Here is a 24,352-nt window from a genome sequence, read left to right as displayed (position 1 = left end):
CATCCATCTATTCATTTCCATAGATGCTGCCTGACCTGCTGAGTTCCTCCGGCATTTGATGTGTGTTGCTCAGGATTTCCAGCATCTATAGATGTCCTCGTGCTTATGACTTACTACTTTGTTATTTGTTGTTTTGGACTAATTATTTATTTGTTTTCTAATTTATGTTAGTTTTATGCCTTTGCAGTATACTGCTGCAACAAAACAACAAATTTCACATCATTGTAGTTCAGTGACAATAAATCTGATTCTGATCTTGATTACATAAAAAGTGAGTGTGCATATTCATGAATGCTCATACTCAGCATATTTAAGCCCCAACACCTATTGAATATTTTATTACATTATTTACCTTAGATGTTCTACTCCCAACATTACCTGGTAGCCAGGTAAACAAAGTTAACTACCATCTCTGGGGTGCACACAGCCTCTCTGATATAACATCCTCTTCCCAACTTCATGCCCATCCCCCTCCACTCACCAGATTCCACCTCTCCCTCTGTGCCCGCCCAGCAGATACTGGAACAGGAAGGGATGCCATCTTCACCCATACTTGCTCCCTTTCTGTGCCAAAGTGACTGCTACATTCTGCAACTGACCTTTGGCCCGTTCTAGATCCAGATGTGGGTTGAAACTTCCATGCAGTTGCTGTGTGATATGATTGGACAGTTCAGTCAGAGCACATTCCACAGCTGAAAATTTGGCATCAACCTGGCAGGGCAGCAAAGGGCAAGCCTCCACAGGTTTATTTAATTGTTGATATTCCTGGGAAAATAAAATTGTACATTACTTCCAAGGCGTCATGAAGTAAAATTCCATAACATTTCTATAAATTATGTTGATAGACCCACAGTAGGCAAACAATTAGAACGACAACCAGGCAACACCCTAAACCTCAAAGTGTGGTGATCATTATTTAGGTTATAATAGCTGTTTTTCTCCTTTAAGGAACGCTCCATCTGCTTGTCTGCACATCGAGGGACCTGCCAGAGCAATCTTCCACCCAGTTGTTCCATTCCATCACCTCCCAAGCAGAAAAAGGAATCCTCTCAATGGAGCTTCCCTTCCAGACGAGAATAACTCAGACCAGGCCCAGGCACACTTCACATTAACCAGGGCAGGATACGGCCAACACAACTTCAAACATTTAGTTCATTTCAAGAGAAGGAAGTCTCAAGTGAATAAAATATTGATGATTTTCCTGATTTTTACCCAGTTATTTTTCTAGGGCAAAAAGCAGGAAATTGAATCAAAGTTGAGTTTACTGTCACATGTACAAGCATACATGCAATGTAAAACTTACTTGCAGCAATATCACAGGCGCAGAGCATCAGATAAGCAACATTCACAAGAAAAAAAACATAAATTAAACATAAGTTTGCACAAGTTTTACAAGAAAGAACTCAATTAGAACAATGAAAACTAAGTTCATTTTGGTGCAAGGTAATCAAAATGGTCATGGTGTTACTGAACTATAATGACCTGATTGGTGCAAGAACCAAATTGTTGAAGGGTAGTAACTGTTGAGGGACTTAAGAAACCTGACGTACTACAGAACCAGGTTCCAGAACAGCTACTTCCCTTCAACAATTTAGTTTTTGCAGCGATCTCCTGCCCAATGGTGTCTGTTGGCGTGGCCCTTGATGGCGGGGATCTTTGATGATATATCTTGAGGCAGCAACTCCTGCAGATACTCCACTGGATCACCTCTAGGAGAGTAGGGCTGGGAACAGGTTAATTACCTCTCATGTTTATTCTCTGTCAATAAAACTGTGGTTGGTCTTTAACCTCATCCCAAACATTTGCTTACACCCCAGTTCAAATATCTTTGTCCATCAACAATTGAACATATTCAATTGCTGTTTGTGGGAAAGAGCTCTAAACCCGCACCATCCCTTATGTGTAGGTACATTCTCAAGCTTTACTCCCAAATTCTGGCTCAAATTCTAACATTCTGTCTCCTCGTCCTGGAATTCCCAAACATATAGCCTTTCAGCAAAACAGAATATGTAAAGAGGAGGTACGTTAGGAGCATACTTGTACTGTTTCACTTTCCTTGGACTCAGTGAAACCTAAGGTGTCTATTGCCATGGTGTCCAATGAATGAAGTTGCTTCAGAAAACAGTAGCAGAACTTAAAGTGATATAACACAAAGCAACCACAACAATGTTGGTTATTGTAGGAAGACAATGGGAAGAGAGCGAAGGTCCCACAATTTCTCAGTCCACTTTGTTCAGGAATGGGACTTTAGCCAATGCAACAGGAAAGTACACAGGAAAAGGCAGGAACCTTGGGAACATCAATGTACAGAGGCATGTTAGGGTGCAAGCCTATTGCTCCCTGAAAGTGAGAAACGTAATTTGATTGATTGGTAAGGTAAGTGTACAGCTTAATTGGTTGGGATGTTCAATATAATAACCTACAAATTATGTTGCCGCTGCATAAAGCTTTGGCTAGGCCACATTAGGTGCATTGTATGCAGTTCTGGTTGCTGCTTTACAGGAAGGATGTGGAGGCTTCTGAAAGGGTACAGAAGAGCTTCACCAGGATTTTACCTGGATTGGACGGAATTAGCTATAAAGAGACATTAAACAAACTTGGATTATTTTCTCTGGAGCTTTGGAAGCTAGGAATGAACAGACTTTTGATAGAGGTTTATAATATGAGAGGTACAGTAGGAAGATAGTCAGAGTGGAAGTGTCAGATAATAGAAGGCATAGGTTTATGGTGAGGGGGAATTGTGTGAAGGCAATCTTCTTCTCACACAATGTGGTAGATGCCTGGTGGTGGAAGTGGAGATAATGTTTAGGCAGGCAGTGATCAGGTACAGGCGCATGAGATTAATTTGTATTGCCACCATGGTTGGCACAGACCCCATGGGCTGAGCCAGACCATTCATGTGAGAAAGAACAAGGATGGTCTGGATATATTTTGGACTGTCACTTTTCTTAAACCTGGCTCAGACTTTTATTTTCACAGTTTCAGAGAGAGTAAATTGCATTGTTTTTTCAAAGAGCCAACATAGTAATGATAGGCCTTATGAATAGTATCATTCCCACAGGGTAAAGTTCATTTGTGATCATGGGCATTACTATGCAATGCAGTCAATGGTGATACAGTCAGATAAGAAATACTGTACATAAGCATTACCATGTTGTATATTTGGCGAAAGTGACTTTGAAAAAATTCTTATCTTTATCATTCTGTGATAAACCACAAAGTCCCCTTTACAATACCATTGTAAACTTCTGTGGGCTCAGAACTCATCTTGAAATGCAACTATAACAGCTAGCTAGAACATTGTGCCATTAAATCCACTGACTATAGCAGCTCTGAGATGAGGAACATAATCCAATAATCTAAAGGCTGTTGTTGGCAGAATCTTAAATGATGATGAGGAGGCATAAGGAAGTGAGTTAGATCAGCTGGTTGAGTGATGTCACAACAACAACCAGTGTCAGCAAAACCAAGGAATTAATTGTGGACCTCAGGAGCAATCAGAGTGAAAAGGGTGAGCAGCGCTTGCTCAGACAGCTGAAACTGTCCCTACCCAGCCCCGGTCTCTCTCCACTTCAAACCTTCCCCCAACATTTCTCCAACTTCTCCCTACTTAGGAAACCCCATGCTGATTGCTGATGTACTGAATTGAGCGTAAAATATACCAAATCAGAATCAGGTTTATTATCACTGACGTGTCATGAAATGTGTTGTTTTGTGGCATACGTACAGTGCAAGACATCAAAAATTACTATAAATTACAAAAAATAGTGTAAAATAGGAATAGTGACATATTTTCATGGATTCATGGACTGTTCAGAAATCTGATGGCAAAGAGGAAGAGGCTGTTCATTAAAAATTTGGAGTGCATCATTGGGCCCCTGTACCTCGTTCCTGATGATAGCAATGAGAAGAGGGCATGTCCTGGATGGTGAGGGACTGCCTTTTGAGGATGTTTGCAACGGTGGGGAGCGTTGTGCCCATGCTGGATCTGGCTGAGTCGATAATCTTCTGCAGCCTCTTTTGATCCTGTGCATTGGAACCTCCATACCATGTGGTGATGCAACCAATCAGAATGCTCTCCATGGTACATCCATTGAAATTTGCTTGCCTTTGGTGACATACAAAATCTCAAACTTCTAATGAAGCATAGACCCTGCCATACCTCGATGACTGTATCAATATGTTGGGGCCAGGATAGGTCCTCTGAGATGTTGATGTCCAAGAAATTAAACTGACATGGGATGATTAGGCAGCTGTCTTGCTGGCTGTGATCATCTAGCTCTATTACAGCAGTTAGTAGGCACAGGCAGCACCTTTTGCCTAGGACGGTGGAGGAGGAGGCTGAGAGATGACTTGATAGAGGTGTATAAGATGAAAAGAGGCATAGATCAAGTGGTAGCGAGCGCACGTTTCCAAGGCAGAAATAGCTAATTCAGGAGGCATGGTTATAAGATGATTGGAGGAAAGTATAGGCAGAATGTCAGAGGTATGTTTTCTTTACACACAGAATGATGGGTGTGTCGAACGGGCGGTAGCGGTAGAAGCAGATACATGAGGAACATTTATCGGCATGTGAATGAAAGAAAAATGGAGCTCCATGTGGGAGGGAAGTGTTAGAATCATCTTGGAGTAGGTTAAAAAATCAGTACAACATCATGGGCCAACGGCCTGTACTGTTCTAAATTCTAAACCAGTTCTTAGCTAGCAGGTGAGTCAATCACTCAAGAATTAGACTGAGTTGCATATAACAACGTTGAGCCCCTTACCTGCAGTACAAGGAAGTTGTCGTCACTCTTCAGGGCAGCCTCCAGCTGCAGCCTGCTCTGTTGCAGCACAACAAGGCTGCTCTGCAGCTGAGCCATAGATTTCTCCACTTGACTCACCACGGCTCCCTCCTCTTCCTCGAGAAAATGAAACACATCCCCCTGTGCCTTCTCGACTACTCTCTGCAGCTCAGCACACTTCTGCCTGGCCTGCTGTTTTACCTGTAGTACCGTGCCCTAAAATTCACAAAAGTACGCATGTCAGCACCTTAATTAGAGCACACAGAAACTTCTGACCGAGTCATCTGGGAGCAACCGTAGGGTATCCTTCACAAGTTCAGCCAGGCACAGAAATCAACTCCATCATACACCAGCTTCATGATGGAGCCAAATTTCTGTTGGAGGGCCAACCTTCAGGACCCAAAGAGAGCCAATCTCAGTCCAGGCTGCTGTCAGACAAGGCTAGGTCACCACCTTACACCTCACTCCACCTTTCTGATCATACTCCTGCACCTCACTTCTTACAAACTTCCCTCTGGAATGGACCAGCAGGAAGGTGATCAGTCCATGTCACCTCCTCCCCAGAATCAAGCTCATTGAGTCTCTGTATGCTGATGAAGCTTGTGTTGGTGTGCATTGAGAAGATGGGCTTCAAGTCATGACAGACTTGTTAATTAAAGTGTGCAAGAAGATCAGCCTTAAATTCAACAGGTGCAAACCTCACAGCACTAGGGATGCAGGTTCAGTCCTGAATTTGGATGCTGTCTGCATGGAGTGTTCACTGTGAAAGTCCTTTCCCATTTGTCTTTACAAAATTCAACACCTTGCGCTTACTGTATCTGAAATAAACTCCACTTGCCATTTGTACGTCCCCGAACCCAGCTGATCAAGGTCCCTCTGTAAGTCCTGATAACCAACTTCGCTGAGAACGACACCAACTATTTTAGTGTTATCTTCAAACCTGCAAGTTGCTTTGTACATTCTCATCCAAGTTGTTGATCTAGATGACAAATAGCAATGGGCCCAGAAACAACCCTTGGGGAACACTTCTTGTCTTGGGCACCCATTCCAATAAACAACCTTTCCTCTCCCCATCACCCTGTGCTTCCTACAATCAAGCCAATTCTGCTCCCAACCAGCACTTTCCCTGGATCATACGCTATCTAACTTTCCAGAGTGACCTACCATGAGGAACCTTATCAAAGGCCTTAATGAAGTGCATATGGACCACATCAACCACCCTGCCCTCATTGACCTTCTTGGTTACTTCTTCAAAAACTCAATCAAGTTTGTGAGACATGATCTCCTAAGCATAAAGGCATGGTGTAATTGGTCAGTGCAGACTCGACAGGATAGAGATCCCGATTCTGCAGTAAATCTCCCTATGACACCAACCAGATCCCACAGCATACTGCTGCCACTAACAACAAGGTGAGACACAGAAAATGTCGGCCATTTCTCGTATCGCGGAAGCAACCCCTTAACAAAAGCAGACACCTAAAGCAGCGTCAGCTTCAGCAGATGAGTACAGCCTTTAGGCTTTCTGCAGAATATTGTGTCCAAAGAAGCAGACAAACTGAGACAAGTTCACAGTTGTGATCCCTGTGGTCCTATACAATTCAGAGACAGAGACCTTCGTCAGAAGCCACCTCAGACACTGGAGCATTGCCATAGAACTGCAAGTATAGTGCATGGAGTAAAGCCAGATCATACATAGAAAGAGGCTTTGAGGAAAGAGAAGCAGAATAAAGGGTGTAAAGGTAGTAAGGTAGAAGGGCTAAAGTGCGTGTACCTCAATGCAAGAAGCATCAGGAACAAAGGTTAGGAACTGAGAGCTTGGATACATACATGGAATTATGATGTAGTGGCCATTACAGAGACTTGGCTGGCACCAGGGCAGGTATGGATTCTCAATATTCCTGGATTTCAGTGCTTTAAAAGGGATGGCGGGGGGAGAAAGGGGAGGAGGGGTGGCATTACTGGTCAGGGATACTATTACAGCTACAGAAAGGGTGGGTAATGTAGCAGGATCCTCTTTTGAGTCAGTATGGGTGGAAGTCAGGAACAGGAAGGGAGCAGTTACTCCATTGGGAGTATTCTATAGGTCCCCTGGTAGCAGCAGAGATACCGAGGAGCAGATTAGGAGGCAGATTTTGGAAAGGTGCAAAATTAACAGGGTTGTTATCCTGGGTGACTATAAATTCCCTAATTTTGATTGGCACCTGATTAGTTCAATGGTTTAGATCAGGAAGAATTTGTTAAGTGTGTCCAGGACGGATTCCAGTCACAGTATGTTGACAGGCCGACTAGGGGGAATGCCATACTAGATCTAGTATTAGGTAACGAACCGGGTCAGGTCACAGATCTCTCAGTGGGTGAGCATCTGGGGGACAGTGACCACCACTCCCTGGCCTTTAGCATTATCATGGAAAAGGATAGAATCAGAGAGGGCAGGAAAACTTTTAATTGGGAAAGGGCAAATTATGAGGTGATAAGGCTAGAACTTGCAGGTGTGAATTGGGATGATGTTTTTGCAGGGAAATGTACTATGGACATGTGGTCGATGTTTAGGGATCCCTTGGAGGATGTTAGAGATGAATTTGTCCCAGTCAGGAAGGTAAAGAATGGTAGGGTGAATGGATGACAAGTGAGGTGGAAAATCTAGTCAGGTGGAAGAAGACAGCATACATGAGGTTTAGGAAGCAAGGACCAGATGGGTCTATTGAGGAATATAGGGTAGCAAAAAAGAAGCTTAAGAAGGGGCTGAGAAGAGCAAGAAGGGGGCATGAGAAGGCCTTGGTGAGTAGGGTAAAGGAAAACCCAAGGCATTCTTCAATTATGTGAAGAACAAAAGGATGACAGGAGTGAAGATAGGACCAATTAGAGATAAAGGTGGAAAGATGTGCCTAGAGGCTGTGGAAGTGAGCGAGGTCCTCAATGAATACTTCTCGTCGGTATTCACCAATGAGAGGGAACTTGATGATGATGAGGACAATATGAGTGAGGTTGATGTTCTGGAGCATGTTGATATTAAGGGAGAGGAGGTGTTGGAGTTGTTAAAATGCATTAGGACGGATAAGTCCCCGGGGCCTGATGGAATATTCCCCAGGCTGCTCCACGAGGCGAGGGAAGAGATTGCTGAGCCTCTGGCTAGGATCTTTATGTTCCTCGTTGTCCACAGGAATGGTACCAGAGGATTGGGGGGAGGCGAATGTTGTCCCCTTGTTCAAAAAAGGTAGTAGAGATAGTCTGGGTAATTATAGACCGGTGAGCCTTACGTCTGTGGTGGGAAAACTGTTGGAAAAGATTCTTAGAGATAGGATCTATGGGCGTTTAGAGAATCATGGTCTGATCAGGGACAGTCAGCATGGCTTTGTGAAGGGCAGATCCTGTCTAACATGCCTGATAGAGTTCTTTGAGGAGGTGACCAGGCATATAGATGAGGGTAGTGCAGTGGATGTGATCTACATGGATTTTAGTAAGGCATTTGACAAGGTTCCACACGTTAGGCTTATTCAGGAAGTTAGAAGGCATGGGATCCAGGGAAGTTTGGCCAGGTGGATTCAGAATTGGCTTGCTTGCAGAAAGCAGAGGGTTGTGGTGGAGGGAGAACATTCAGACTGGAGGGTTGTGACTAGTGATGTCCCACAAGGATCTGTTCTGGGACCTCTACTTTTCGTTTTATTAACGACCTGGATGTGGGGGTAGAAGGGTAGGTTGGCAAGTTTGCAGATGACACAAAGTTTGGTGGTGTTGTGGATAGTGTAGAGGATTGTCGAAGATTGCAGAGAGACATTGATAGGATGCAGAAGTGGGCTGAGAAGTGGCAGATGGAGTTCAACCCAGAGAAGTGTGAGGTGGTACATTTTGGAAGGACAAACTCCAAAGCAGAGTACAAAGTAAATGGCAGGATACTTGGCAGTGTGGAGGAGCAGAGAGATCTGGGGGTGCATGTCCTCAGATCCCTGAAAGTTGCCTCACAGGTAGATAAGGTAGTTAACAAAGCTTAAAGAGTGTTTGCTTTCATAAGTCGAGGGATAGAGTTTAAGAGTCGCAGGGTAATGATGCAGCTCTATAAAACTCTGGTTAGGCCAGACTTGGAGCACTGTGTCCAGTTCTGGTCGCCTCACTATAGGAAGGATGTGGAAGCATTGGAAAGGGTACAGAGGAGATTTACCAGGATGCTGCCTGGTTTAGAGAGTATGGATTATGATCAGAGATTAACAGAGCTAGGGCTTTACTCTCTGGAGAGAAGGAGGATGAGAGGAGACATGATAGAGATATACAAGATATTAAGAGGAATAGATAGAGTGGACAGCCAGCACCTCTTCCCCAGGGCACCACTGCTGAATACAAGAGGACATGGCTTTAAGGTAAGGGATGGGAAGTTCAAGGGGGATATTAGAGGAAGGTTTTTTACTCAGAGAGTGGTTGGTGCGTGGAATGCACTGTCTGAGTCAGTGGTGGAGGCAGATACACTAGTGAAATTTAATAGACTACTAGACAGGTATATGGAGGAATTTAAGGCAAGGTGGTTATATGGGAGGCAGGGTTTAAGGGTCGAACATTGTGGGCCGAATGGCCTGTACTGTACTGTTCAATGTTCTATATTCTATGTTAAAAGTCACAAGCTATCATTAATCCCAGGTCAACATTGAGACCTTATTGATATCCAGTTAGACCCATTGATCAGGCCGCATCCTTCACATACCAGATGCTGGACTCCCAAGACGAAATGTATTCTGATCTCTGAAGTTACCAGGTGGATGGGCGTTGTTCTCAGAGCATCATTGAGAAGGTGTAATATCCTTAATTAACTTCTGACCCACCCACAATGGAGAAGGTGTGTTCAAGACAACAAACAGAACACAGAAGCCCAATGAGGGAATGACTGCACCATCTCCCCCAATGTCCATCTGCTCACCCCATCAGATACCTCCCACCAACAGCTCACTCACTGGTCTCAACAAACACCTCAGCACCTACAGGGCAGGAGCGAGAACATTATCCTCAGCATGGAGGAGGAGGAGGAGAAGGCTTCAGAGTGTCAATCTGGCAGAGTCACTTACTTTAATGGAGTCGATCTTCTGTTTCAACTTTCCAATCTCGCCTGAGGTTTCCTCTATCAGTGTATCCACTTCTCCCTGTCGCTCATTGAGTTCTTTCTGAAAAGACAGAGCATTCAATATAATTAAAAATCATTGCATTGTCTCCACACTAATGACCCTGCCTGCAGTGCAGTGGAACTTACACCCTTCCTATGGGGCAGCACAGCCACACGGTGGGCTCACATTTCATCCTCTGATGAATTACCAGGTCCAGAGATACACCGAGGCATCGACTCACAAGTTGGGATCAGTCGTACAACCCTGGGTAGGCTATATCCCAATCAATGCTTCTGCAGAAATGGTATAGTTAGGAAGATCTCATTACCAGTGCAACTCACAGCAACAACTCACAACTTCACTGTGGAAGACAGTGAACAGTATGCCTGATGTTGTAGTGTGTGAAGGAAGAGAAGTGGGCGCAGTTACTATTACAAGAGAGAAGGTGCTCAAAAAGCTGAAAGACCTAAAGGTACATAAGTAACCTGGACCAGATGAACTGCACCCTAGGGTTCTGAAAGAGCTAGCGTTAGAGATTATGGTGGCATTAGAAATTATCTTTCAAATATCATTGGACTCTGGCATGGTGCCAGGGGACTGGAAAATTGCAAACATTACTCCATGAGGGAGGCAGCAGAAAGGAAATTATAGACCAGTTAGCCTGACCTCAGTGGTTGGGAAGATGTTAGAGTCAAATGTTAAAGATGAGATGTTGGAATACATGAGATTACAAGTAGGATAGATAAAGGAGATGCAGTAGATGTTGTGTATTTAGACTTTCAGAAGGCCTTTGACAAGGTGCCACACATGAGGCTGTTTACCAAGTTAAGAGCCCATAGTATTACAGGAAAGTTACTGGCATGGTTAGAGCATTCGCTGATTGGTAGGAGGCAGCGAGTAGGAATAAAAGGATCCTTTTCTGGTTGGCTGCCGGTGACTAGTGGTGTTCTGCAGGGCTCGGTGTTGGGACCACTTCTTTTTATGCTGATTATAAATGACTTAGATGATGGTCCTGACGAAGGGTCTCGGCCTGAAACGTCGACTGCGCCTCTTCCTATAGATGCTGCTTGGCCTGCTGCGTTCACCAGCAACTTTGATGTATGTTGTTAGATGATGGACCAGATGGCTTTGTTGCCAAGTTTGCAGATGATACAAAGATTGGTGGAGGGGGCAGATAGTGTTGAGGAAACAGGTAGGATGCAGAAGGACTTAGACAGATTAGGAGAATGGGTAAGAAAGTGGCAAATGAAAAATACAAATTTGGAAAATGCATAGTCATGCACTTTGGTAGTAGAAATAAATGTGTGGACTATTTTCTAAAAATCTGAGATGCAAAGCGACTTGGGAGTCCTTGTGCAGAACACCCTTAAGATTAACTTGCAGGTTGAGTCAGTGGTGAGGAAGGCAAATGCCATGTTCGCATTTATTTAGAGGTCTAGAATACAAGAGCCAGGATGTGATACTGAGACTTTATAAGGCACTGGTGAGGCCTCACCTTGAGTATTGTGAACAGTTTTGGGCCCCTTATCTTAGAAAAGATGTGCTGGCATTGGAGAGGGTCCAGAGGAGGTTCACAGGGTGATTCCAGGAATTAAAGGGTTAACATACCAGGAACATTTAATGGTTCTGGGTCTGTACTCTCTGGAATTCAGAAGGATGAGGGGGGATCTCATTGAAATGTTTTGAATGTTGAAAGGCCTAGACAGAGTAGATGTGGAAAGGATGTTTCCCATGGTGGGAGAGTCTAGGACAAGAGGGCATAGCGTCAGAATAGAGGGGTGCCCTTTCAAAACGGAGAGGCAGAGTAATTTCTTTAGCCAAAGGGTGGTGAATTTGTGGAGTTTGTTGCCACGTGCAGCTGTGGAGGCCAGGTCATTGGATGTATTTAAGGCAGGGATTGATAGGCTCTTGATTGGACATGGCACCAAAGGTTACGGGGAGAAGGCCGGGAATTGGGGTTGAGGAGGAGAGGAAGGAAGAATCAGTCATGATTGAATGGCAGGGCAGACTCGATAGGCCAGATGGCCTAATTCTGTTCCTATGTCCTATGGTCTTAAGGTCTAAGAGAGTTAAGAAAGTTTATGGCTAACACGGCAATTTGCAGAGGGTTGCATTTGGAATTCTTGTGGAGCAGCCATAGTTTTCCATCAACAAGACTGGGTTCAAGCCGAAGCCTCTGCTGCTAGCCATGTGGTGTTTGCACAGTCTCTCTGCAGGTTTCCTCAGGATACTCCGGTTTTCTCTCACATTCCAATGACCTGCAGGTCAGTGGGTTAAATAGCTGCTGCACATAGCACCTAATATGTTGTGAGTGGTAGAATATGCATGGAGCTGATGGGAATGGGCACAAAGAATTGTGGACACAGCCCAGCACATCATGGCAACTGGTCTCCCCCACCTTGGACTTTGTCTACACTTCTCACTGCCTCCATAAAGCAGCCAGCATAATCAAAGTTTACTTTGAACTTTGTACCACCAGGCTCAGGGACAACTACTAACCCACTGTTATAAGTCTTTGGATTGTTTCCTTAAGGTAAGACAATTGACCTCCCAATCTACCTCAGTATGCCCTTGTGCCTTACGGTCTGCCTGCACTGCACTTTCTCTGCAGCTGTTACACTTTATTCTGCATTGTTATTTGTTTTACCCTGTACCACCTCAATGCACTGTGTAATGAAGTGATCTGTATGAACAGTATGCAAGACAAGCCTTTCACTGTAGCTCGATACACAAGACAATATTAAGCCTATTTATCAAATGTGATTAGTGTATGGTGAGTGTGAATCGGTGGTTGATGGTCAGCATTGACTCACTGGGCCAAGGTGCCTGTTTCAGGCTGTGTTACTCAATCTCAGTCACCATCTGCCAAGCCCCTCCTCCATGGCCCTGCCTCCCTGCCCTGGCTATTTACTGTGGGCTCCCCCAATTTGATGTGACCACTGTACAACTTCACTAAAACTAGTCACTGTATCCCAACTCCCAGTCACACACACCATCCGTGGGCCCTGCCCTGCAACAGTTCACAGTTCACCAACATATCCAGCTTCACATTCTCAATGTCACACTGACCTCCTCACACACTCAACCTTCACCATCTTCTCTCTGAGACATCGATCACTTGAGGATTCCTCCTCCTGACCTCACTCTCCCTCATGACCATCTGAAACTAACTGAAGTTCCACACTCTGAATACCACCAGCCCTCCCATCACCCCAAAACTCTTTCCTCTTTGACACCTTCCGCACTTTAATAGATCGCCAAGTTCCTTAAGTTTCCATCAGCCCTCTTAATTTTAACTGTAGATTAGATTCATAGAGTTACACAGCATAGACATATGACCCAATTTGCCCATGTTGACCAAGATGTCTGTCCATGCTAATCTCGATGGCTTCTATTTGATCCATATCCTTCTAAACTTTTCCTATCTGTGTACCTGCAATAATTCCTTTGAAATTGACTCACTTCCACCACCTCCTCTGGCTGCTCATTTCATATACCCACCAGCCTGTGTGAAAAACTTGACCCTTAGGTTCCCTTTAAACCCTTCCCCTTTCACATTAAACCTATAGGCTCCCCCACCCTGAGAAAAAAGACTGCAACTATCCACCTGATCTACACTCATCATGATTTGATATAGTTCAAACTCCTTCACTCCTGGGAAATCAGTCCCTGCCTATCCAATTTTTCTTTGTAGAGTAAGCCCTCCAGTCCAGGCAACAATCTTGTGCATCTTTTCTGCACTTTCCTCGCCTAAATACCTTCTCCCTCTAACAGGGCAACCAGAACTTCACACAATACTCCAAATGTTTTCTACAATTGTCACACCACATTCCAACCCTTATACGCATTGCCTCAGCTGATGAAGTTAAATATGCCACATGCTTTCTTCACCAGCTGTCTCACTGAGTCACCACTTTCAGAGAACTGTGTACTTGTACCCCAAGATCTCTCTGTTCGACACTCCCCAGGGCCCTGAGATTCACCTCACGTCCTGCTCACTTCACACTTGCCTGAGTAAAATTCTATCCGTCATTCCTTGACCTACTTTACCAGTTGATCTAGATCTTGTTGTAACCTTAGACGACCTTCTTCACTGTTCTACCACCAATTCTGGTGTACTTTGTACACTTACTAATCGTGCCACATACAATCTCTTCCAAAATAGTAACATACATGATGAACAATAAAAGACCCAGCATTAGTCCCTGTAGCACATCAGGCCTCCACTCCATATCCTCCATATCCACCCTTTGCTTCTTGCCACCAAGTCAATTATGTATCCAATTTCGTATCTTACCCTGCATCACAAGGAATAGCCTTCCACGCGGGACCTCGTCAAAGGCCTTGCTCAAGTCCATGCCAACGATGCCTACTGCCCTACCCCCATTAATCCTACAAAAAATACTGGTGAACACAGCATCTATAGGAACAGGTACATTTGACATTTCAGGCCGGGACCCTTCCTGACGCAGGGTCCTGGCCTGAAACATCGACTGTACCTCTTCCTATAGAAGCTGCCTGGCCTGCTGCGTTCACCACTATTTCTTGAGTGTGTTGCTTGAATTTCCAGCATCTGCAGATTTCCTCGTGTCTGCACCCATTAATCCTAAACTGCCTTCTCAAAAAACTCAGTCAAATTTGTGAGACCTGATTTCCCAGGAACACAGCCATGTGGACTCTCCCTAATCAGTCAATGCCTTTCCAAATATAAATAAATCGCATTCCGCAGATCCCAGTAATTTTCCCACCACTGATGTAAATCTCACTGGCCTAGAGTCCTTTGGCTTGGCCTTGCAATCTTTCTTAGCCATTTTACAGCCTTCCTGTACCTTACCTGTGACTAATGGTGATACAAAATCTCTGCCAGGTCCCCACAATCTCCTCCATTTGTTCCAACAACATGATATAGCTGTGCAGGCCCAAGGATTTATCCACCTTTCTGCACTTCAAGAGCCAGCACCTCCTCCTTTGTAACATCAATGTGCTTCACTATATCACTGCTCTCTTCCCTGAACTCAGCAGTAACCACACTCTTCTCCATCATAAATACAGGGGCGAACTGCCCAGTTAAGGCCTCACCCATGTCTCATGGCTCTACAGATAGATTATCACACTGATTTTTAAAATCGAACCTACTCTCTCCCCATTTATCCTTTTGTTATTAATCTCTTACAGTATGACTCCCCTTTGCCTTATGTATAAGGGTATCTCCTAATCTCCTCCTTATGTACACTCCTAATTCTCTCACTCACAAGGGACTCACTCAGTCCCAGTTGCCTACCTAACCTATATCCACTTTTTTCCTGACCAAAGCATTAATATCCCTCAACATTCGGAGGTTCCCCAATCCTGCCTGCCTGCCCTTCACTCTAACAGAAACATGCTGCCCTGGACTCTCCTAATCTCAGTTTTAAAATCCTCCCATCAGCCCATGTCCCTTCACCTGCAAAGAACAACCCTTGACCAACCTTTGCAGCTGTTGCCATTCTTTCGGGTGAAGAAAGCACGTGGCATACGCCACCCGTCTTGTTCGAATTTGATGAGTGTCTTTAACTAACTTGTCTTATACAGTCAAAGCTAATGAGAGCTAAATACTTGGATTCACTTTATAACTTTTGATCTGAGTGACAGATTTTGTTAAATTATTTATTCAACTTGGGTTTTCCCTAATACGCTGAAGTATTATATAGTTATTTTCCCAGTCTCGATATTCCTTCATTCCTTGTAACCCAAGCTTCCTGAAGTGAATTGGGAGGTTTCATAACACCTCCCCCATGATCCAAAATGCTCCCACATGCCAATGAACTGCCCTCAGAGAGAGCTCTGTTCTCTGATGGACAAGTACAACCACAACTATGAAACCAGCAGGATTCTGCACATGATTCTTGCTTGGATCGCTGGGGTGGTGTGAATCGGTATGGTAAAGTGCAGAGATTAGACTCAACTGCCATCACTGCTTGGTATGGAGGCTCCAAGGTCCAGGCTTGCAGAGAGTTCCAGCTCCATCACAGACACAATGCTCCCCGTGATACAGGCAGCTCCATCACAGACACAACGCGCCCCCTGATACAGGCAGCTCCATCACAGACACAACGCTCCCCGTGATACAGGCAGCTCCATCACAGACACAACGCTCCCCGTGATACAGGCAGCTCCATCACAGACACAACGCTCCCCGTGATACAGGCAGCTCCATCACAGACACAACGCGCCCCCTGATACAGGCAGCTCCATCACAGACACAATGCTCCCCGTGATACAGGCAGCTCCATCACAGACACGACCTTCTCCGTGATACAGGCAGCTCCATCACAGACACAACGCTCCCCATGATACAGGCAGCTCCATCACAGACACGACCTTCTCCGTGATACAGGCAGCTCCATCACAGACACAATGCTCCCCGTGATACAGGCAGCTCCATCACAGACACAACGCTCCCCGTGATACAGGCAGCTCCATCACAGACACAACCTTCCCCGTGATACAGGCAGCTCCATCACAGACACAACCTTCCTCGTGATACAGGCAGCTCATCACAGACACGACCTTCTCCATGATACAGGCAGCTTCATCACAGACACAACGCTCCCCGTGATACAGGCAGCTCCATCACAGACACAATGCTCCCCGTGATACAGGCAGCTCTATCACAGACACAACGCTCCCCGTGATACAGGCAGCTCCACAGACACAACCTTCCCCGTGATACAGGCAGCTCCATCACAGACACAATGCTCCCCGTGATACAGGCAGCTCCATCACAGACACAACGCTCCCCGTGATACAGGCAGCTCCATCACAGGCACAACGCTCCCCGTGATACAGGCAGCTCCATCACAGACACAACCTTCCCCGTGATACAGGCAGCTCCATCACAGGCACAACGCTCCCCGTGATACAGGCAGCTCCATCACAGACACAATGCTCCCCCTGATACAGGCAGCTCCATCACAGACACAATGCTCCCCGTGATACAGGCAGCTCCATCACAGACACGACCTTCTCCGTGATACAGGCAGCTCCATCACAGGCACAACGCTCCCCGTGATACAGGCAGCTCCATCACAGACACAACGCTCCCCGTGATACAGGCAGCTCCATCACAGACACAACGCTCCCCGTGATACAGGCAGCTCATCACAGGCACAACGCTCCTCGTGATACAGGCAGCTCCATCACAGACACAACGCTCCCTGTGATACAGGCAGCTCCATCACAGACATGACCTTCCCCGTGATACAGGCAGCACCATCACAGACACGACCTTCCCCATGATACAGGCAGCTCCATCACAGGCACGACCTTCCCCGTGATACAGGCAGCTCCATCACAGGCACGACCTTCCCCGTGATACAGGCAGCTCCACAGACACAATGCTCCCTGTGATACAGGCAGCTCCATCACAGGCACAATGCTCCCCGTGACATAGGCAGCTCCATCACAGACACAATGCTCCCCGTGATACAGGCAGCTCCATCACAGACACGACCTTCCCCGTGATACAGGCAGCTCCATCACAGGCACAACTGTTTCTGTCTGTAGGGGACCTACATTTGTCTTAACCAATCTGTTTCTTTTCACATATCTATAAAAGCTTTTACAGTCAGTTTTTATATTCCCTGCCAGTTTTCTCTCAATCTTTTTTCCCCTTCCTAATTAAGCCCTTTGTCCTCCTCTGCTGAACTCTGAATTTCTCCCAGTCCTCAGGTGAGCCACTTTTTCTGGGTAATTTGTATGCTTCTTCTTTGGAATTGATACTATCCCTAATTTCCCTTGTCAGCCACAGGTGCACTACCTTCCTTGATTTATTCTTTTGCCAAACTGGGATGAACAATTGTTGTAGTTCATCCATGAGATCTTTAAATGCTTGCCATTGCATATCCACCGCCAACCCTTTAAGTGTCATTTGCCAGTCTATCTTTGCTAATTCACGTCTCATACCTTCAAAGTTACCTTTCTTTAAGTTCAGAACCTTTGTTTCTGAATTAACTATGTCATTCTCCATCTTAATGAAGAATTCCACCATATTATGGTCACTCTTACCCAAGGGGCCTCTCACGACAAGATTGCTAATTAACCCTTCCTCATTGCTCAATACCCAGTCTAGAATAGCCTGCTCTCTAGTTGGTTCCTCGACATGTTGGTTCAAAAAAACCATCCCGCAGACATTCCAAGAAATCCTCTTCCTCAGCACCCTTACCAATTTGGTTCACCCAATCTACATGTAGATTGAAGTCACCCATTATAACTGCTGTTCCTTTATTGCACACATTTCTAATTTTCTGTTTAATACCATCCCCAACCTCACTAGTACTGTTAGGTGGCCTGTACACAACTTCCACCAGCGTTTTCTGCCCCTTAGTGTTATGCAGCTCTACCCATAGCGATTCCACATCTTCCTGGCTTATGTCCTCCCTTTCTATTGCGTTAATCTCCTCTCTAACCAGCAACGCCACCCCACCTCCTTTTCTTTCATGTCTATCCCTCCTGAATATTGAATATCCCTGAATGTTGAGCTCCCATCCTTGATCACCCTGGAGCCATGTCTCTGTGATCCCAACTATATCATATTCCGGAGAAGCAGTCCCGGGACGCCATCTGGGCCTGTCGCCTTCCTTGGATTTATCTTCAGGAACATCCAGAATACTATTTGGAACCAAAGAATACTATTTGGAAACTAAATTCAAGTCCACTCAATGATCCCTATTTTAAGGAACAAATTAAAAAGGAAATTGGTCTTTACTTAGAATTCAATGATAATGGAGAGGTTTCACCTCCCATTCTATGGGATGCTCTGAAGGCTGTCTTAAGAGGGAAAATTATAGCGATATCTTCATATAAGAAAAAAATAAGGAATAAAACATTAGAGAAATTACAAAATAAACTGAAGGAACTAGAAAAAAAAACAGAAATTGAGTTTGGCACAGGATACACTAGAGGAAATTTTAAAAATTAGGAATGAAATTAATAGTTTGGCTACACAAGAAATTAGAAAAAATTTAATGTTTCTGAAACAGAGACATTATGAAAGTGGATCTAAGTCTATGAAAATACTGGCGTGGGAACTGAAAAAAAAAATAGCAGAAAATACAATTCATAGAATTAGGGATCCAAGAACAAAAGTGATAAAAAAATAAGCTAAGTGAAATTCAAGAAGCTTTTGAAATGTTTTACAAAACTCTGTATTCCAAAGTTCCAGGGAGAAGCATAACCGAAATTGATACCTTCCTGAATTCTGTAGAGTTACCCACTTTAAGCAAAGAACAAAATAAAACGATGACTGCTGACGTAACTGAAGCTGAACTAAAAACTTCAATTAGTAGGCTTAAATTAAGCAAGTCACCAGGATCAGATGGATATACGGCAGAGTGATATAAAGAGTTTAGAAATGAGTTAATTCCTGTTTTGCTCCCCACACTGAACTGGGCCCTAAAATGGCACAAATGTCACCCAGCTGGAAGGAGGCGATAATCTCAGCTACACCGAAAGAAGGCAAGGATAAAATGGAATGTGGGTCATTTAGACCAATATCTGTTCTTAATGTGGATTATAGAATATTTACCTCCATCATGGCCAAATAATTAAAAGGGTTTCTACCCACACTGGTACATAATGATCAGACAGGTTTCATACAACAACGCCAAACACAAGACAATGTATGAAGGACACTTCACATTATGGATCATATTTAAAAAAAGAAATTGAAGCAATAGTGATAAGCGTGGATGCTGAAAAGGCATTTGATTTGGTTAATTGGAATTTTCTTTACAAAGTTTTACATAGATTTGGTCTACATGACACACTTATTAAAACTATACAGGCACTATATGACAATCCTACTGCCAGGATTAAAATCAATGGATATTTATCTAATAGTTTTAACCTAGAAAGGGGCACGAGACAGGGTTGTGCATGGCCACCACTACTCTTCACATTATATCTGGAACCATTAGCTCAATACATCAGACAAAATGAAGATATCAGGGGAATTACTATTAAAGGGACAGGGCATAAATTGGCCTGTTACATGGATGACATTTTGATCTATCTAGGGCAACCAACATACTCTTTACCTAAATTGATGCAATCCTTTGAACAATATGGCCAATTATCAGGATACAAGATCAACATAGATAAAACCCAACTACTTTCATGTAACTATAGCCCACCAAGAGAAATTGAAAGTAGATATCCTTGGGCATGGCAAACAGAGTCCGTCAAATATTTGTGCATCACCGTGCCAAAAGATTTGGCAAAATTATCAGAATGCAATTATCAGCCTATATATAAAAAAATTAAGGAAGATATAACAATATGGAACCTAATTCCTTTTCTTGGTCTCAGTTCAAGGATTGAATCTATTAAAATGCCCAGACTACTATATCTCTTTTAGACCCTATCAGTAGAGATTAACCAAAATCAATTCAATGTATGGAACAAGATGCTATCAAGATATATATGGCAAGGTAAAAGGCCTACGGTTCATCTCAAAACTTTGCAATTAGCCAAGGAAAAGGGGGGATGGGGCCTACCTTCTCTTAGAGATTATTACTTTACAGCACAGTTGAGAGCTGTGATATGCTGGTGCAACCCATCATACGACACTCAATGGAAAAACATTGAGGAGGGGATACTTTCCATCCCCATACAGGCAATTTTGGCTGATAACAGCCTACGAAGTTACATAAATAATATTGACAACCCGTGGGTGAAATGGACTCTTAAAATATGGAAAACTATTATAAAATATAAACTAGAGAGAGACATTGCAATTCTTAAATGGTGTGCATATGACTCGGATTTTACACCGAATAAACTGGATGCTAGATTTAAGGACTGGACAGTTAAAGGAATAACAGCTATTTGCAATATAATGAAAGAAGGAACACTGTTCAGTTTTGAAATGCTCAAAGAGAAACACTTATTAGAAAAACAAGACTTTTACCAGTATTTACAGATGCGATAGTATGTTAATAGGATGGTTTAAAATGTAACCAAGGCAAATACATGTCTGATAGAGCTATTTAGAAAAGCATATAATTCAGACAACGGTAGTAGAATAATTTCAAGCGTGTATAAGGGTTTGTCAAATCTTAAAACACATTCAACTTCACGCATTAAAGCAAAATGGGAGAAGGAAGGAGGGATAATAATATCTGAGGACGACTGGACAATAATATAGAGGTATCAATGGAAGTGTACCAGTTCACAGAAATGGAAGGAGTTCAGGTGGAAAAACTTGATAAGATATTTTATTACACCCTCTCAGAAATCCCATTATGATAGTAACCCCTCTGTTTGCTGGAGAAATTGTGGAAATCAAAATGCAAACTATTATCATATTTTCTGGGAATGCCCCGTTATCAAAGACTATCGGAGTGGGATACATAATGCCCTACAAGACATCTTTAAATGTGAAATACCTTTGGAAGGTAAGACCATATATTTTGGGTTTATACCTCAAGAATGGTTGAAAATCGTGTCTGGTAAAAAGACCCTTACCAGGAAATGGTTATCTCAGGAGAGCCCAACTTTAAATGTATGGATGGAAATTACAATGGACATTTACAAAATGGAGAAGAATACAGCATCTGTTAGTCGTAAGTTGGAACAATTTTATTCATACTGGCCAAAATGGTTTAACTACATAACACCTCATAGGCCTGATTTTAGTCTCACAAGTCAATGAATATGTTGTAAAAAAAAATCACTCCCTACTCTGTACATAGTTTTCTTCTTTCGATTGTTCTTTCTTTCCTCTCCTTTCTCCTCAGATAAATATTGTGGAGATTTGTGACAAATATGATTGTATGATATATATGTACAGTATCTGAAATACATCTTGTGGAAATGTTTGTTTGATGATGAAATTCAATAAAAAATAAATTACAAAAAAAAAGGGGGAAAGCTATTACTTTGTCTGAAAATCTGAAATAAGGAAGAGTAGTTATATACCGGTTAACCAGTATGTGACAAGGTTCAGGTATTTGTCACCTCATGTGAGGTATTACGTATAGTTTTGGTCAATCTGTTACAGGAAAGATGTTGTCAAACAGGAAAGATTGCAGAAAAGACTTACCAGGTTGTTGCCTGAACTTGTGCGTACAAGGAGCGTTTGCAGAGATAAGGACTTTATTCCCTGGAATGTAGGAGATTGAAGGGTGACCTGATATACTGTAGGTACATAAGATCATTAGGGGCATAGACAGGTGAAAGCACGTGATTTTTTATCTTGGGAGTGGCTGCTAAAACAATGGGGGCATATGGCAGGTTTAAAATCAAAGGTGTGAGATTTAAAAGGGATTCTGGTTTAGCTTTTTCACACAAAGGGTGATGCGTATTTAGAATGAGCTGCCAGAAATGGTGCTTGAGACAGTCACCTTAGCAACGTTTCAAAGGTATTTAGAGTAAATGAAAAGGGTGGGGTTTAGAGGCTATGGGTCAAACGCAGGCAGATGGACTTGGACGAGTTTGGCTGAAGTAGCTCTCCATGCTGTATGCCTGATATAGTCCTACAACAGTGAGATTTATATCATGGCATAATTTACATATTACTATTTAACTATTTATGGTGTTATTACTATTTATTATTTATGGTGCAACTGTAATGAAAACCAATTTCCCCCGGGATCAATAAAGTATGACTATGAAACAAAATTCTGCGGAAACAAAATGCAGTTCAAACAGATCCATGGAAGAAAATAAATGGTCACTGTTTCAGGCTGAGACCTTTCAAATGATGCTGCTCCCTGAGTCACTTGGTCTCTGCGGTTAACTAGAATGTAACTGTTTCTATATGCTATTAGTACAATATTTTCAATGCTGTCATCACACAGGAAGATTCGAACTCCTAAGTCACAAAGGGTTAACTTACTCTCTTTCCTTAAAACTAGTGTACAAACTTGTCCTACTGCGCATGCAGCAGGCTTTAAAATGTATACCTTTAGTTCGCTGACTTGTTCCTCCAGGGACACTGTCTCATGCTGTCTGTGCTCGTTGATGGCGCACAAGCAGCACACACTCGTCTGGTCGGTCCTGCAGAAGACCTCCAGCGGTTTCCGGTGGCTTGGGCACTTCCTGGACTCGATATCCCTGATGGGACTGATGATCCGGTGGTCCTTGAAGACCGGGTTGCTGGCGTGGGGCAAGAGGTGAAGCTGGCAGAAGGAGGCCATGCAAACCACGCACGACTTGACTGCTTCCAGCTTCTGCTCAGTGCAGAAGTCACAGAGGACATCCTGCGGGCCGGTGGCATCCTTTGAGGTGGAGGAGGAATCCGAGTTGGTGAAGTCCTCCACGATCTCACAAAGAATGGTGTTCTTGGACAAGGAAGGTCTGGAGTTGAACGTCTCCCGGCACTGGGGGCACCGGAAGGTCTCCGATCTCCCATCCTGATGCCAGCACCTCCCGATGCACTCCATACAGAAGTTGTGGCCGCACGGAATGGTGGCAGGAGACTTGAGGAGGTCCAAGCAGATGGCGCAACAGAGCTTGGCTTCGGAAATAGAGACTTTAGACACTGCCATTCCTCAGGGGAAAGAGAGAACATCCAAAACAACCCTTGCCAGTCCAGACAAGCAGAAGACTGACAAGAAAAGCTGGGAGCGGTTCCGGTAATTTTTCATTAATGATCTACCTAGAAGCCAGTAGCACAGACTGATGTCATTGACTCAAAACCTTTTGCAACTGCAGAAGTTTCAGTTTTAACTTTTCCTATTTAAATCTTTACACAAAAAGCCCTGTTACAGCATAATCAAGAAGCCCCACCCTTAACTTACTCAGTTACACAAGCCAGCTACCAACATTCCTTTAGGTTTTATCAGAGTGACATCTGCGCCTGTTATCCCAGCAGCAACAGCTTAAAGGGGCATTGACTGCACCGCTGCATGAGTTCTTCCCCCACGCACAGAATGCCACAATATAAATGGTCTCAGCTGCCGACCGGGGAGGGGTCAATGCCATCAAATTCTGCTGGGGGTGGAACTGTTAACCCTCTCCTAGGCCAGAAAGCAACAGTTGATGAGGAACTTCAAACACGCTGGAAAAAAAGGCATTTAGAATTGAAAAGGAGAAACTAATTGAGAAATTAATTGAACCCCTAGAGATGTGATTTGATTTTACTGTAAACTCATTCTTTAAAAGGAGACCATCGATAAATCAGTGACAGGGGTCTGACTGCCAATGGACAGAGAGCCAAACACTTATTCCTACATCTGTCTACGGGGAGCATCAAAGAACGAGTTTTAAATTGGCGAGTGGAGGGGAGGAAAGCATTTTGGAAAATTACCATCACCAGGGAAGTCAGCACAGAGCAAACTGCCAAAGCCTGTGGTCTGTGTCAGTCTTTGCATATTGACATACTTAATTCCAGAAGTGGCTGGTGAAGACAGTGGATGTAATGGTTTTAACTTTCCAGATTTACCAGATTTAGGAATTAGAAAATGGGCAATATGACTCATCTATTCACAAAAGAGAGTGGGG

At 43.8% G+C, this 24,352-nt stretch overlaps 1 protein-coding gene across 3 annotated transcripts in view; it reads right to left on the bottom strand.

The window, feature by feature from the left end:
- Positions 1 to 23,782, bottom strand: part of LOC134336607 (E3 ubiquitin/ISG15 ligase TRIM25-like) — a 40,544-nt gene extending 16,762 nt beyond the window's left edge. For 2 of the 3 annotated variants that reach the window (XM_063030934.1, XM_063030935.1), the window contains exons 1-4: positions 22,813 to 23,782; positions 9,833 to 9,928; positions 4,767 to 5,000; positions 600 to 765 (exon numbers count right to left, since the gene is read on the bottom strand). In XM_063030934.1, the coding sequence (XP_062887004.1) occupies positions 600 to 765; positions 4,767 to 5,000; positions 9,833 to 9,928; positions 22,813 to 23,397 (1,081 nt within the window). In that variant the 5' untranslated portion in view covers positions 23,398 to 23,782. The remainder of the gene's footprint in view (positions 1 to 599; positions 766 to 4,766; positions 5,001 to 9,832; positions 9,929 to 22,812) is intronic. The other variant, XM_063030936.1, reaches the window with a different exon arrangement.
- Between the last annotated feature and the right edge of the window lie 570 nt (positions 23,783 to 24,352).

The sequence above is a fragment of the Mobula hypostoma genome, chromosome 22, assembly GCF_963921235.1.
Source record: "Mobula hypostoma chromosome 22, sMobHyp1.1, whole genome shotgun sequence".
Classification (NCBI taxonomy): Eukaryota; Metazoa; Chordata; class Chondrichthyes; order Myliobatiformes; family Myliobatidae; genus Mobula; species Mobula hypostoma.
Note: the sequence above shows the minus strand (reverse complement) of the source record. Positions and strands in the feature narration are given on the sequence as shown.